At 42.1% G+C, this 13,949-nt stretch overlaps 1 protein-coding gene across 2 annotated transcripts in view; it reads right to left on the bottom strand.

The window, feature by feature from the left end:
* Positions 1-13,949, bottom strand: part of LOC149229280 (uncharacterized) — a 350,336-nt gene that overhangs the window by 161,514 nt on the left and 174,873 nt on the right. For both annotated transcript variants that reach the window (XM_089375808.1, XM_089375807.1), the window contains 2 exons: positions 1,784-1,876; positions 1,533-1,625 (listed from right to left, as the gene is read on the bottom strand). In XM_089375808.1, coding sequence (XP_089231934.1) covers positions 1,533-1,625; positions 1,784-1,876 — 186 coding nt within the window. The remainder of the gene's footprint in view (positions 1-1,532; positions 1,626-1,783; positions 1,877-13,949) is intronic.

Raw genomic sequence — 13,949 nt, 5'->3', positions numbered from 1 at the left:
CCTACTTTCAGTGGACTTAGAGTGCCAGCCCTAGGAGGTGTTTGCATCCTTTCAGATCTGTCCGGGGAGTTTATCCAGTGAATTCGTGGAACAGGGAGAATGGGTGGGACACAGAAGAGGAATACGCTGCTCTTGGAGGAGTGGGTTGTAGAGCAGGGATTTTGTTGGGCTTTCAGGGACAACCTAGGGCCTCCATTTGCTGAAGATTTGGAGTATTTCCAGGGCCCAAATTCATGGGAGTTTGCAGAGACCAAGCCATTCATACCAGGGACTGTGTGGGCCTGCGCAGTGGTATTTCCGTGCCACACATGGAGCTGGAGTAGAGAAGGATTGAGGGCTGCAGCTTGTGGGATCATTCCAGAGGGCATTTGTTGAGTATTGCAGCCATTTTGGGGACCTCCAACAATGACATCTACAGGTGGATTGAAATCCCCAACAGATAGTGGAGTGAGGGGAAATTGGGCTGAAATTCCGGGGTTAGCATTTGGCCAAACCCTTTCTGGGTTTTGGTGGGTTATTGGAGGAGACATTGGGGATAATTTCCAGGAATTTTCTGGGCACCGAAACGGGGTCAAATCAGCCATTCTTCACAGCCAGCGGTTTAGTTTCTGAGGGATCCGCGCAGAGCCATAGAGGGGACAGTTATGCAGCAGTGGAGCACTTGCTTTCATCACTTGGGCTTTGCTAGCTTGCCTTGGGCAAGTCTAGGTGCACAGTTTCCAAACATATATTGTAACTCCATACTTTATAATAAAATGGCTGAGAGCAGCGCAGTTTTTGGCTTATTTCATGGTGTCTGATTGGTGTGTGATTTTTGTGGGTATTTTTGCCATGCATGCTTTGTTTATCATTGTAAAATTTCCTTAGGGATATTACAATATCACAAACAGTTCTCAAAGTAAGAGAAACCACCTATCTAGCTTCCCTAGATTTCTCAACAGGAGTAGGGACTACCCCCCCTTAGATTGCCTAGGAAAGAGCTTATACAAAGTGAGTAGGGAATAGGTGACAGCCCCTATTCTGAGGGTTGTGCCTCTAAAAATATACCTGGTGGGATTGGGATTTTGCCCACATTGAGGTGTACATTTTAGGCGACAACAAAGTGTAAAGTGCAAAATCTGTATGGCACTTAAAACTGATGAGAAACAGAACTCCACACTATGAAAAATTATACTAGAGACCAAATAAAAAAATAGATGGAATGGGACACAAACTAACCATTAGTGAAAAACATCATGCTTCAAATGACCAAATTTAGAAAGGCCAAGGTTTTATTTGTAATAAGAAATGGAAATTTATCACAAACTGATAATTGATAAATATAAACACTTTTACATACTTGCATCTTAAAACTGTGAAGCTATTTCATAAATAGGATGCCCAGTCTTAAAACATCATAGATGGAATAGGACACAAACTAATCATTAGTGAAAAACATCACGCTTCAAATGAACAAATTTAGAAAGGCCAAAGTTTTATTTGTATTGAGAAATGGAATTTATCAGAAACTGAAGAATATAAATACTTCTCACATCTTTGCATCTTAAAACCCATGAAGCTGTTTCATAAATAGGACGCCCAATCTTGATCAGCTGTCTTGATTTCTTTAATGCTTTTGACATATTCTGCTATCAAGAACATAAACTTGTGAGCACTTGATCAAAGGCAGTTGATAAAAAACTGCACTTCAGAAAGATGTCTTTAGCATGTTTATCTCTTCAATGGAAGCTACAGAAGTAACTGAAATCAAGGAGAATCAACAGAGACAAGGACAAGTTCAAACCTCATATATCCAGTAAAAAGCATATGTCGAAAACTTTGTCTTGAATGAAGTGTTGAACTTGTCTGTGCTCTTTAAGAGACCTAATGCCCCTTCCTGAACAGCCAAATAACCACATCCTAGTAAGATATCACCCAAAGCCATGGTAAATTAACTTCAGAAAACAGCACCATGCAGTTCTAATCTGGAAAGTTTAGAAGTTGTGTGAAGTAAAATAGGATAAAGTGATTCAACACAGAAAACAAACATCACTTCAAAACGGTGAAAATATAAGTAAAAACTCTAAAAGGATAAATTAGATGGAGAGGAGCAGAGTTTCTTTGTTCTTCAACAAAGACTTGATTTCATATGAACAAGACCTTCAGTCTTTGTATCTTTCCACAAAAATACAGACGTTGTTCAGCGTGTTAACAGGTAATAACTGCATCGTGAAGAATATTTATTAATGTTTAACTCCAACAACTACTTAAAATGAAGTAATAGCTACCTACTTCTTCTAAATTTGGGAATTTGGCTCTACATATTAGTCGAGACTTTTATGCCAAAGCTTTCACTGTCAAGTATTGCATTTCCATCTTAGACATAGAAGGGAAATTTACAAACAAAGTCCACTATAATCTTTATAATTCAAGAAACTGGTCAAAACAAAAGTAATAAAAATTGGTTAGCATATAAAACAACTTATCAAAGAAAACTAAAAGCTTGTCAAAACTAGACGTTACACCAGCCTAGTTCCATCTAACACCGGATCTATCATGCACCGAGATGGATCAAATCCCTCGAGGTGCAAACCTTTCCTCACGTTCTACACTCCAAAAAGAAGGTTTACACCTCGAGGGATTTGATCCCTCTCGGCACATGATAGATCCAGTGTTAGATGGCTCTAGGTTGGTTTCAGTCGTGCACGATCACACAAAATTTTGATTTTATCTCTTTCTTTAATATTATTTTGAATGCAAAGTGACAATGTAACAATGTTGAATGATAGAAAATGTGAATAATAAGAATGTAGTCAATTACAAATAGTCTCCATTGTGATCAATCTCAAATTATTTCCTTCTACTATTCTGATTGTCACACCTATTAGTTTTGCCATCTTTTCATATCGATCATATGAAAAGAGCGATTGAAATCATAGACCATTCAAATCTATAACTTGAGCTATTGTAGTAAACATCGTATCTTGTCTCTCTTGCTCTCCCTTTCCCCAAAGCCAATCATTGTGACTAATGGAGTGTTAAGCCCTAAGTAACTTTCAATTGTAGTTGCTTTCTATTACCTCGTTTGAATGCAAAGTGACTAACAATGTTGAATGATGGAAAATGGAAAAATAAGAATGTAGTCAAATACATATAGTTTTTTGTGTGTGCTAGTATTTTCTTAGTTTCTAGTTTGTCTTCCGCAATATTTTTTATTTGTGAAGATTGCAATGTGATTAATTTGTCGTTTCCATAGCAATACACCGTTAATTAATTTACAGATAGAAGAAATAATTCCAATTGCTGCAATAGGATTTCAATGTTGAAATTTTCACATGGTATCAAAGCAATTTTGATCAGGCGGGGAAGCTCAGAAGCAGAAGTAGAAATTCGTTGTTCAGTGGGAGTAGTAAGACAATTTTTTTGTTAGAAAATCAGAAAGGCAAAAATATTTTCTTATACTTGATAATTAATTATGATGTGCTTGACTTCTTACTAAGTTTTCTTTATATCTTCTTTCTTTTAGTTCATCAAGGAATTACCAAAGCGAAAGCACATAAAACTATGGACACCAGATATAGGCACTATACCAGGGCAAAACCCCTCTCGAGGGGAAAACCCAGTCAAAATTCTCTTCCTTTCAATAGTATTGTTTGAGGCTCTTCAGCCTAGACAAAGACCAAACCTTCCCTCCACACCAAGTCAACCTCCCAGATCTTCGACCTCTCTTCTAGCAGCTTCCGCCATCAGTTAACTTCCAGCATCAGCGAAACTTGGAAGACTTCAATCTCCCAAACTAGGGCATGAAAAAAAGAGAGAGAGGCACCAAAATTTCATTTTTCTTCTCCTTAGATTCCACCCAACTCGCACTTCCTTTGGCTTCCTTAGACCCACTTCGCACTTCTTCAGCTTCCTTAGAGATATCGAACTTGCTTGAGATGAGATGCTCCAAATGAATTCAACTTGCTTCTATTTATAGGCTTCAAGGGAGGTCGAATTGATGTCCTTAGGCCGACTTGATGTGGACGATACATAAATTATATTTGACTCAATACTAAACCTTTTTACATGATTCAAAAGCCCAAGAAGGGTCTCTTTAAAAGTACAATGACTTTATTAACTCAAAATAAACCCTAGAAGTCCTCAATGGGGACTTTGACCTAAAACATGGTTACCCAAGCATGAAACCTGTGCTTTAATAAGTCACAATAATAATAATAAAAGTTATTTTCTTTATTCTTTTGACAAGTACATTACAAGATCACTCAAATACATTTAATGAAGACCGAACCTAGTTACATTTTCCAACATTATTTGGGGTTGCGCACAGCCTAGCCAGACAGTAGGAATTGCTTGAGCAGTTCGATTTTTGAATGCAGGTTGATAGAAAAATTTGACTTGTTAGTTTGAGAGATTCCCACAGGTAGAGGTTGTAGCAGTCCAGTATTTTAGCTAGGCAGATTCCTTCTTTGGGCACAGAAGAGTTTCGCAACAACAGAATTAGCGGCAGGTGGAAGAGAAAGTGCACACAAAGGAGAATATTTTTCTCAAAGGGTTTATAGCCTAAGAAATCCAAATTTCCAGTTGCAGTCAGCAGTAGCTGCAAGCAGAGTTTCTCACTCCAGAAGGGAGTGTAAATAGCAGATTTAGCAGCCAAGTAGAGGAAGAGGGAGATTTTCGATCAGATTCAGAGATGGCCACAGTTGGGCTTAGAGATCAGGATAGGTTGGAGGGAGCCTCCAACTATGTCATCTGGAAGGCTAGGATGTCATTCCCGTTACATGAATATGGCCTGAAGACCTATGCAAAAAATGTTGTGGCAGTCCCCCAGGATGTTGATTAGTTGAAGGAGTACAGGAAAGAGATGGCGAAGGTGAAGCGCCTGTTCTTGGATGGAGTCTGAGATCATATAGTCTCACATATAGCAAACAAAGGAACAACCAAGGAGATGTGGGATGCTCTCGCTCAGCTATATCAAAATACTTCTAAGCAACGGAAGATGTTCCTGCAGGAGAAGCTAACAAGCATCAGGATGTAGAAGGGTGAAGGCATAGATCATTTCCACGCTAGGATTCAGGAGGTTTGTGATCAGCTTGCAACCGTTGGGGAGGCAACTCAACCAACAGAGCTTGTACGGTTGGCACTAAACAGTGTCTCGGAGGAGTGGAAAGTCTTTGTCCAAAGTATCTTTGGTTGAGACACATTGCCTAGATGGGACACAATGTGGTCACAACTACCGCAGGAGGAGTTGAGGCAAGCTCTATTAAAGAGCACCATCAGCAGATGCAGCAGCAAGGGCGTGAAGGGTGAGAAGGAAGAGGGCAATGTGGCCCTAGAATTAAAGGGTCCTAGCCAGGGACAGGGGGAGAAAAAGAAAAAGAAGAACCTATCTAAGGTCAAGTGCTTCATGTGTGGCAAGTTTGGCCACTATAGTACTCAGTGTCCCCTCAGGAAGAAGGACAAATATGAGAAGTAGGACGAGGCGGCAGCGTCCGCAAAGATAGATAAATTGTCCTCCAGGATGGAGGAAGACTTCACCATGTTTACAATTATACCTCCAGGAGTGAGTTTGGGCGATATGGAGCTATAGTCTCAGAGCAGCGTAGAGGTTGGGCAAGGTCCATTAAGGTGTCTTCGTCATGGATCATTACCTTGCTACAGGGGCCCACAGTATTTAGTAGCAAGATGGATCAGTGTCAGTTGATGTAGTTAGATTCTAGAGTGACAATTGCAGACTAGTTACAATCAAGTGTTGAGGAGCATAGATGTAGTGTTGAAAATAGACAGGGAGGCTCAGTAGCAAAGTCACCAATAGTTCAGATGCTTCAACGAACAACGCATGCACTAGTAGCAGTTAGATGCTCAGGAGACAAATGCAACACAGAGCCACAGTTGATTTAGTATTTTGGATGCTTCTCAGTTGAGTAGTTGTAGTTGCAGCAACAACGGTTGAGAGGGAGTTGCAATGCAGATGCAGAGTTGGCAGCAGTATGGCAGAGTCAGCAACAGCACAAATGTAGCATCACAGTTGCGTAGTGGTTGGTGGGCAGTGGCAAGCAGTCACAGAGGCCAGACATCAGCAACGTGACAGAGGGTGGTACAGAGACAGGGTGTGTAGTTGTAGTGCAGCACTAGAATGCCTTCCTCACTAAGAGGGAGTGTTAGTTTTTGTATCATTAGAGGTGTTTTAGTCTCGAAACTTTGTCGAGAGGCTAAAACACAAGAGTCTCCATAACCCAGAAATCGTTTCTGGAAATTCCAACTAGAAGCGTCTCAATTAGATTATTAGACTATTTTTAAATATTTCCTAAGTTTAGGAGAAGGGGTTAATTAATCAATATTAATTGAGAAATGTGTGAATCATCTAGAAATTCACATGGATCGATCCAGATATGATCTCAAACATCAATTACGTTTTAATCTTGGTCGTTGGAGTCCCAACTAGAGATTAAAAGAGGAGGTCGATGGGTAGATGGAGAACACACTTGAGATTGATTTCTTTGGGCAATTTGATTTTTCAAGGAGCAATTGCAGTTGCCGGAAGAGTTGAGCCAAAGAAGGAAGCAGAGACAGAGAGGGGCAGGGACAGTGATCTGGAAGAAGCTTTCCAAATCCGAAGAGGCAGCAGCAAGTGGCAGAAGTATTCCACGCAGAAGCTACGCAAGGGTTGTGTAGAAGCTTTAGCAGAGCAATTCAATTTAGCTGGAGAGGAAGTTGATTCAACTTCCAGGGGTTGAGAAAGTCTTACTGAGGCCTGAAGAGTCACTTCCAACAGCAGAGACAGGCAAGGCGACTTGATTAGAGGCTAAACAAAGCCCCACGTGCAAGAGGCAATGCAAGGACTGTGCAGAGGACCTACGCAAGGGTTTGGACGGCCAAATTTTCTAGAGGATGTTAATTTTTCAGATTGTTCTATGTTGTATCAATTACTTTAGCCCAATTCAATACTTCAATTAGCAATCTTTCCAAATACAATTAGTCTTTCCATTCATCAACAGTAATTGAAGATAGAACAATAAATGCAATGACAAAGGAGACAATCAACACATCAACAAGAGACACTGGATTTGGTCAAGGACCATGGTAAAACCCCACTAGGGGGAAAACCCTTTGAAAAATCTTCTTCTATTAGATTGTCATGAAATGTTCAGTAAAGAGTAGAATGAGCTTAAAACAATATCATCCAATAACCTAATCACATTCTGAAATATGATTCCAACATCAAGATATATCAGAGACAACTTTTTTTGTCTACGGTCAATTGCGGTCAGTTGCAGTCAATGGTCAAAACTTAGTCAAACTTCCCGGTCGCATGGATAAGGAGTTGTGCGTGCGATTGAAGGTTTCCAGTTGCTCCCTTGAGACTGTGATGCCTGCGACAATGGTCGAATCTATCATGTGGCAAGCCAGCGACTATAACCCAAAACCCTAAAACAGATGCGAGCCTCGGACCCTGTAATTTCAGACCTTTGCGAACTTCTTTTGTTGTCCCGGCCTGAGACATGTGCAAACCAATCAATGAAGAAGAGAAGAAGAAGATGCTTGGTGATGTCCAAATGAAATTGAGGTCACTTGTATTTATAGGCTTCCATGGGTGTCCAATTAGCTGTGGGGCCAACCTTGTCCAAACTCCAAATGTGCATATGTGGGCTTTCCTTCATAAGTACACTTTCCCTTATCCGATTTGAGTGATCTTTAGGTTGATTTTGGTCCTCTCGAAAAGAGGAATTCAATGAAATCATCATCTCCATCAAATGAGTTGTCCAAAGTGGAATTTGACCATAGTTGCATAATTTAACACTCCCTCTCAACTAAGGGGAATTCCACCTGTCAATATTTGATAATCAAACAGGCTGTCATGTATATCCCTTTGACATATCATGTCCCATCTCTGCTCAACTCTATTTGTTAAAACATTCTCGAATCTAAAGAAGAAGAATCGGGTGGCATTAGCTTCCACCCTCTATAATGTCGGAGAGCACATCTCAATTTGAGAACAATATCAGGGAGCATCTCTCAACCTAAATCTACATCACGGAGCATATCTCAACTCGAAATCTCATGAGGGATCCAAACATCTACAACCCCATGTAGAGCAATAGGTGATATAGGGGAGCACATCTCAACCCATCCTATTGGTCATTGATCTTCCCAACAATGACCCTCAAGAGTCATGTGGTAAAACACCTGCATTATAATCAACTTGGGTTGTACAACCCCACATACACTCTCAACCCGTTGGCCAGACGAAGAGCAATAATCCCAACAAGCTGAGCTTGTGGGTATTATTACCCACCATTTTGTGGGTGATATCCCTAGGAGAAATTTTTTTCTCCAAGATGGTCCTCAGCTGGCAGCCAGCAACCCCTTGTAGCCACCGGCTAGCTCATTCTGCCATTTCTCCACCACCTGAGCCAGCAATGTGGTCCCTCGCACATCTGTCATGATCATATGTTTGAAGGCGGGCATCCCGAACCTAAAGGTATGCCTTGTCATTTGGTAATTGAGTATTGTAGTTTGCTTATCATGGACACTTTTGGGCAGGGATTAATGGGGGGATTCGACAGAAAGAATGGGTTAGGTCTGTGCTCTTATCCCCTAAACCACTTTTGGATATTAACCTTGCATTCTAGTCCCGTGGGATCTCTTTTACTGGCCATTTGGCTTTAAGGATGGTATTTCATGGGGAACCCCGATTTTGGTTGCGTGGTCCCGCTCCCTTATTCGCTTATATTGCCCCCTTTCCACTCATTATTACCCCATTCATCATTTCTCCCACCTGGATCCACATTCTTCCACTTGGTCCACATAGGGTTAGCTCGCCCCTTTCCCTCACCCACACCTTGGGTCAGGCCTGGAATGATGCCCGAGAGGTTGATGCAGCTAAAAAGAAAGACAAAAGCATATTTGGCCACATTCAACAGGAAAATGTACCACAAAATGCAAAAGATGGTTGGGACAAACACATTTATCATGTGGGCAAAAGCCAATACGTGAGCTCTACCCCACCATCATGGCTATCAACCTGGCTCCTACAGGTTTTATGAGCCTCCTTTATCATATAGGAACCCATGATTGTCCTAACCCTTGGTAGAAAATGAACTGCCCTACCTTAAAAGGCAGTATTCACTACTACATCTTATGCATCATGCTCTTACCCCTTGAGCCCCGAGTAGTTAAACAAAGAAAATCATAAAAAGGAAAAAGGCATATAAAGAAGGGTTTAAAAGTCAAGGTCGGGGCACCTCATGTACCACGATGGCTCCCTCCTATACATTATAAACCCATGTTTGGGCTTCCCTTTTATTAGCTACCCTTGTACCCCAGCATGTGGCCCAGGGTTGCCCCTTCTCATCCCCTACTTCATTCACCTATCTGTCACATGCCACCACATTTTGAAGGATGTACCTTGAACATATTATCCCCTTTAGAAGTAGAAACTACCCAATAGGATACTTCGTTACAACCATTTGGAGTTTAAACATTAGGAGACATTGGCACATACCAAAGCCCGTTATGGAAGGGCGGGCCATTATGAAGTCCCCACCTATAGTCCATGGTTGGTAAGCTCATTTACGCGCTTTCTCTGATGACTTGTTGTATTGGAAGGCTAGGGGACGCATTGGATCTTATGCAGGATTGTAGGTGGTCTCCATCTTGGGTTTGGTCTCCCTATATGGGGTCCTAATCCTCCAGATGGTTACATTGGCACATGTAGGGCGTGTTTTGAGAGCCATAGGCCTCCACAATAGTAGACAGCACTCCATGGATCCCTAAGGATGGTTAGAGATGCTCGAGATACTCCTATTGGACGAGGAAGATGCACCTGGTTCACCTTTGCCCGGTCGGCCCTAAAGTTGTACCATGCACTTGGCAGCTGCCCCAGGACTTGTAGGATGATGTGGCATCCCCTACACCATCATCAAAGCTCTTGTAAATGATCTACAGTCATCTTCGACTCATTTGGAGACCATGAGGTTATTATTGTGCCCCCACACCTATTGGGAGCACCACTGGTTTATTGTTTGGAGAACAAGAGGCCAACCCCTTGTCCATCACTTTTGAGGGTCCTACTCTTCATTATGGCACCCATGGACCTCATCGGGCCTCTAGGAGGGCCCTACAACATGTAATATTCATCATTTGACCTCTTAAGAGGCTTATTCTTTCATTTGTGAGCTAGTTTGGTGGGCTTGTCACCAAAAGTTAGATTATTAGCACATTATTTTATTTTTGGGGCTTATGTAGGCCAAGGAGACTAATTCGAACTCCTCATTAGTGTATAAATACAAGTGAGATGAGTTCATTTGCTCATCATCACTTTGGATTGGATCTCTTCTCCCTCTTGAGAATTTCGCAATTTTTCTTGGAGGATGGATTGGAGCTTTATGGATGAATTTTGATGCGTGGATTTGGTTCGTCTTTTCTTGGAGCTTCTCTATTGTCAAATTGTGGATGGTTGGATATGTTCTATTACATGTAAGTAAATGTTTTTAATGTTATTCTTGTTTTACTTTGTCATGTATATTGGACTGGGATTTTCGCTATTTTAGGGCTAATTGTTGCATGCATTTACTACTTAAATTGTGGAACTTTGTCTCTATATAGCATCTCTCAATGTATGGGCCATGTAATTTGAATGAAATCTCCTAGGGGTAATTCTGTCAATGAATTTATCTTGATAAGCCATCACCTTTTGCACATCGAAGTAAAAATGTTGCAAGATTGCTTCTCTTTGACATAGCAAGCTAGTGAAGTAGTCTTGAGGCCGCCTTGACTAAGAACCAAAGGTCCTCACTTATATTTATCATAGACTCCATTCTACCAAGACTAAGGCACTGATCTACCAAGAGGTGGTCACCTAAAATCAACTCCTCTTCACCTTTTCCTAGGTCTATCCAAGTTGGGTCACCTAGGGCATCATTTTCCCAACGAACTAGCCCTCCAAAGGTTCGATCTCCTAGCCTCTCTTGCGTTGGTGTCTCCTTATGTTAATTTTTGGTATGTTCTATGCTTAAGAGCAATTTACTACAATTTTCTTATTAGCCCAATATCAATATCCAATTAAGCAGTCACATCAACATGATAGTAAAATGAAGATAGAACATAAACATAAAGAGTAGAAGGCAAGCCAAGACAAGAGGACACAAGATGTGGCACCAGCCAGGGACAAACCCTAATGTGGGGAAACCCTTGATCAATTCTCCTTATATTCTTCAATAGTTCAACAGAGAGAGAGAGATAGTACAAATATACAAATCTGATATTTTATGACAGCAACAGCAAATCCTAACCAGCAAAGTCAAAGCTGGTCAAATAGGTCATATTTGACCTCCATTCAAGCTTGGTCAAAGCTCAGTCAACTCGGCCTCCAACAGCAAGAAGTATCAGCCCAAAACAGTTCGAAAATCCCAGTCAAACTTTGGACAACTGCAGTCAAGCCTGCAGCCAGCCCTAACACAGTAAACGTTGGTCAACTCAGTGTCAAAGTGGCTATCAAGAACTGCAGCCTGCCAAGGAGAGGCAACCTAACCCAATTCGCAATCAAAGAAGAGTCAACGCTGGTCAACGTTTTCCAAATAGCCTTCCTGCAACTTCGGTCAAACTCGGTCAACACAGCCCTAAAAAGAAAACAGTCTCCTTCCTCTTGCACGTGTGAGAGAAGCTGCTCCAGATATGCGTACCCAAACAAGAAAGGAGAGAGAAGGATGTGAGGATGAGATGATGAAATAATGAGGTCTCCTCCTTTTATATGCAACGTTGAGGTTAAGTTGGGGATGAAAATGACTGTTTTGCTTGCTGGCCGGCCTTGACAAATTGTCAATAATGTAAATAAATTCATATCTTCATATATACACGTCAGAATCGGATGATCTTTAGATCAATCCTACACCTCTCGAAGAGTGGAATCCAAGAAAAATATCAACTGCCATAAATAAGGTGACCCATATGGAGTTTGGCACTAGTTGCCAATTTTAACACTCCCTCTCAACTAGGGAGAACTCCATCTGCTAATCCCTCTATCAGTCGGTACTATCTCTGCCATCAATGCACTGCTCTGCTCTACTGAACCAAGAAGAAGAAGAAGTGATCGAGAATGTATCATACCATTCTCTACTAACCCGAAATCAGTCCCAGATAAAAGAGAGTGTCTCATACCACTCTTACTGACCCAAAGTTAGTTCCAATTGATCCCAGATCAATATCATCCTAGCATAGAGAGTACGGTAGTACACGATGCGTCCATCGGTAGTACTATGGTCCCTATCCTCATTTCCCTACTCATTGGCCAGATGAGAGGTACTTCCCATGAGTTCTAGACTGCATGGGTAGTATATCTCAGCAGAAGAAGGATGAACCACTCATCCTGCCTACATGTCGCCATGGGGTATCACAGGGGAAAGCTGAACCACTCACCCTGTACAAAGCAAACAACTAGGGGAAGGTTGAACCACTCGCCCTATGGTTGCTCATCTCTCCAAGAGGTACCCCAAGCCCCCTCGGAGCTCCCAGAGCTCAATGTCCATATCATATAGGACCCTCATAAGAGGGTCTCTCCACAACTCCTAGTTGTTCTCGAAAAGTCAAGAATTTGACCTTTCCCAGGGGCTTCGTCAGAATGTCGGCGACCTTCTCATCAGTCCCAATGTGATGGAGCCTTATTTCTCCTCGTTGTACCATATCCCGGATAAAGTGGTACCTGATATCGATGTGCTTGGAGCGATCATGAAATATGGGATTCTCTGATAATCGGATCCCACACTGGTTGTCGCAGAGGATCACGGTGGTATCCAACACATGTCCAAACAATTCACTGAAGAGCTTCGTCAACCAAAGAGCTTCACAGGAGGCCATGCTTGTAGCTATGTATTCGACCTCAGGGGTGCTCAAAGAAATCGACTTCTGCTTCCTGCTCATCCAGGATATCGAAGCAGAACCCAAAGAGAAACAACACCCAAAAGTACTCTTGCGATCCACCACACTCCCTGCACAATAAACATCAAAATAACCATGTAGCCTCACATCTCCGAGAGTGTATCTCAGTCCATGAGTGATTGTGCCCCGAAGATATCTCAGAAGATTCTTGGCACCAATCCAATGTGTGTGATGAGGCTCAACCATATATTGGCTCAACATGTTAACTGCAAAACATATATCCGGGCAGGAGTTCACCAAGAGCATCAATGCTACTATGAGTTGACGAAACTCGAAGGCATTTCCCAATTCAGATCCTACAACACTACCGGCATAACTTCTTAAATTTAAGCTCCATCGGGGTAGTCACGGGCTTGCAGTCCACCATCCCAAATCTTTCCAATATCTTCACAACATATTTTCCTTGAGATAGGAAAATTTCTCCTGCCTTTTGCCAGACCTCCAACCCTAGGAAGTAGTGCATCAGTCCTAGGTCCTTCATCTCAAATTTGGAAGCCAACTCCCTCTTACATTTGTGAATGAGAGGGTTTGCACCAGTCAGAAAGAGGTCATCCACATAAAGCACCAGTATGAGAGGTCTATCATCTTCAACCTTAAAGTAAAGGTTCGGATCAGCTTCACTCCTAGTGAATCCCAGCTTCATTAGATAGCTATCAATCCTCTCATACCAAGCCTGGGGTGCTTGTTTCAACCAGTGTTCCACGGGGACGCGTCCCCCCCGTGGGGGTCAAGTTTCCTAGCTCCCCCACGCTCCAGGGACTTGGGGACGAGAGGGGGTCGTTTCCCCACGCTCCCAAAAAACAGGGTACACAGGGAAACTTGCCAGGGGGTCGTTTCCTCCCATTGAGGGGTCGTTTCTGAAAAAGAGGGTCGTGGGGGGTCGTTTCCCTTGCCCAAATTCGATTTTTTTTAATGATTTTTCTTTTAGATCATAATTTTAAAAAAAATGTTATGAATACGGGCAAAAGGGTTTAAGGCTTAGTTTTTTCGTTGTGTTTTGCTTTTGTAACCCGCCACTGCCCGATGCCCTCACT

The sequence above is a fragment of the Pinus tabuliformis genome, chromosome J, assembly GCF_031772625.1.
Source record: "Pinus tabuliformis cultivar Carrire ecotype Pingquan chromosome J, CPIR1, whole genome shotgun sequence".
NCBI lineage: Eukaryota > Viridiplantae > Streptophyta > Pinopsida > Pinales > Pinaceae > Pinus > Pinus tabuliformis.
The sequence above is the reverse complement of the archived record's forward strand: the minus strand, read 5'-3'. Positions and strand labels throughout refer to the sequence as shown.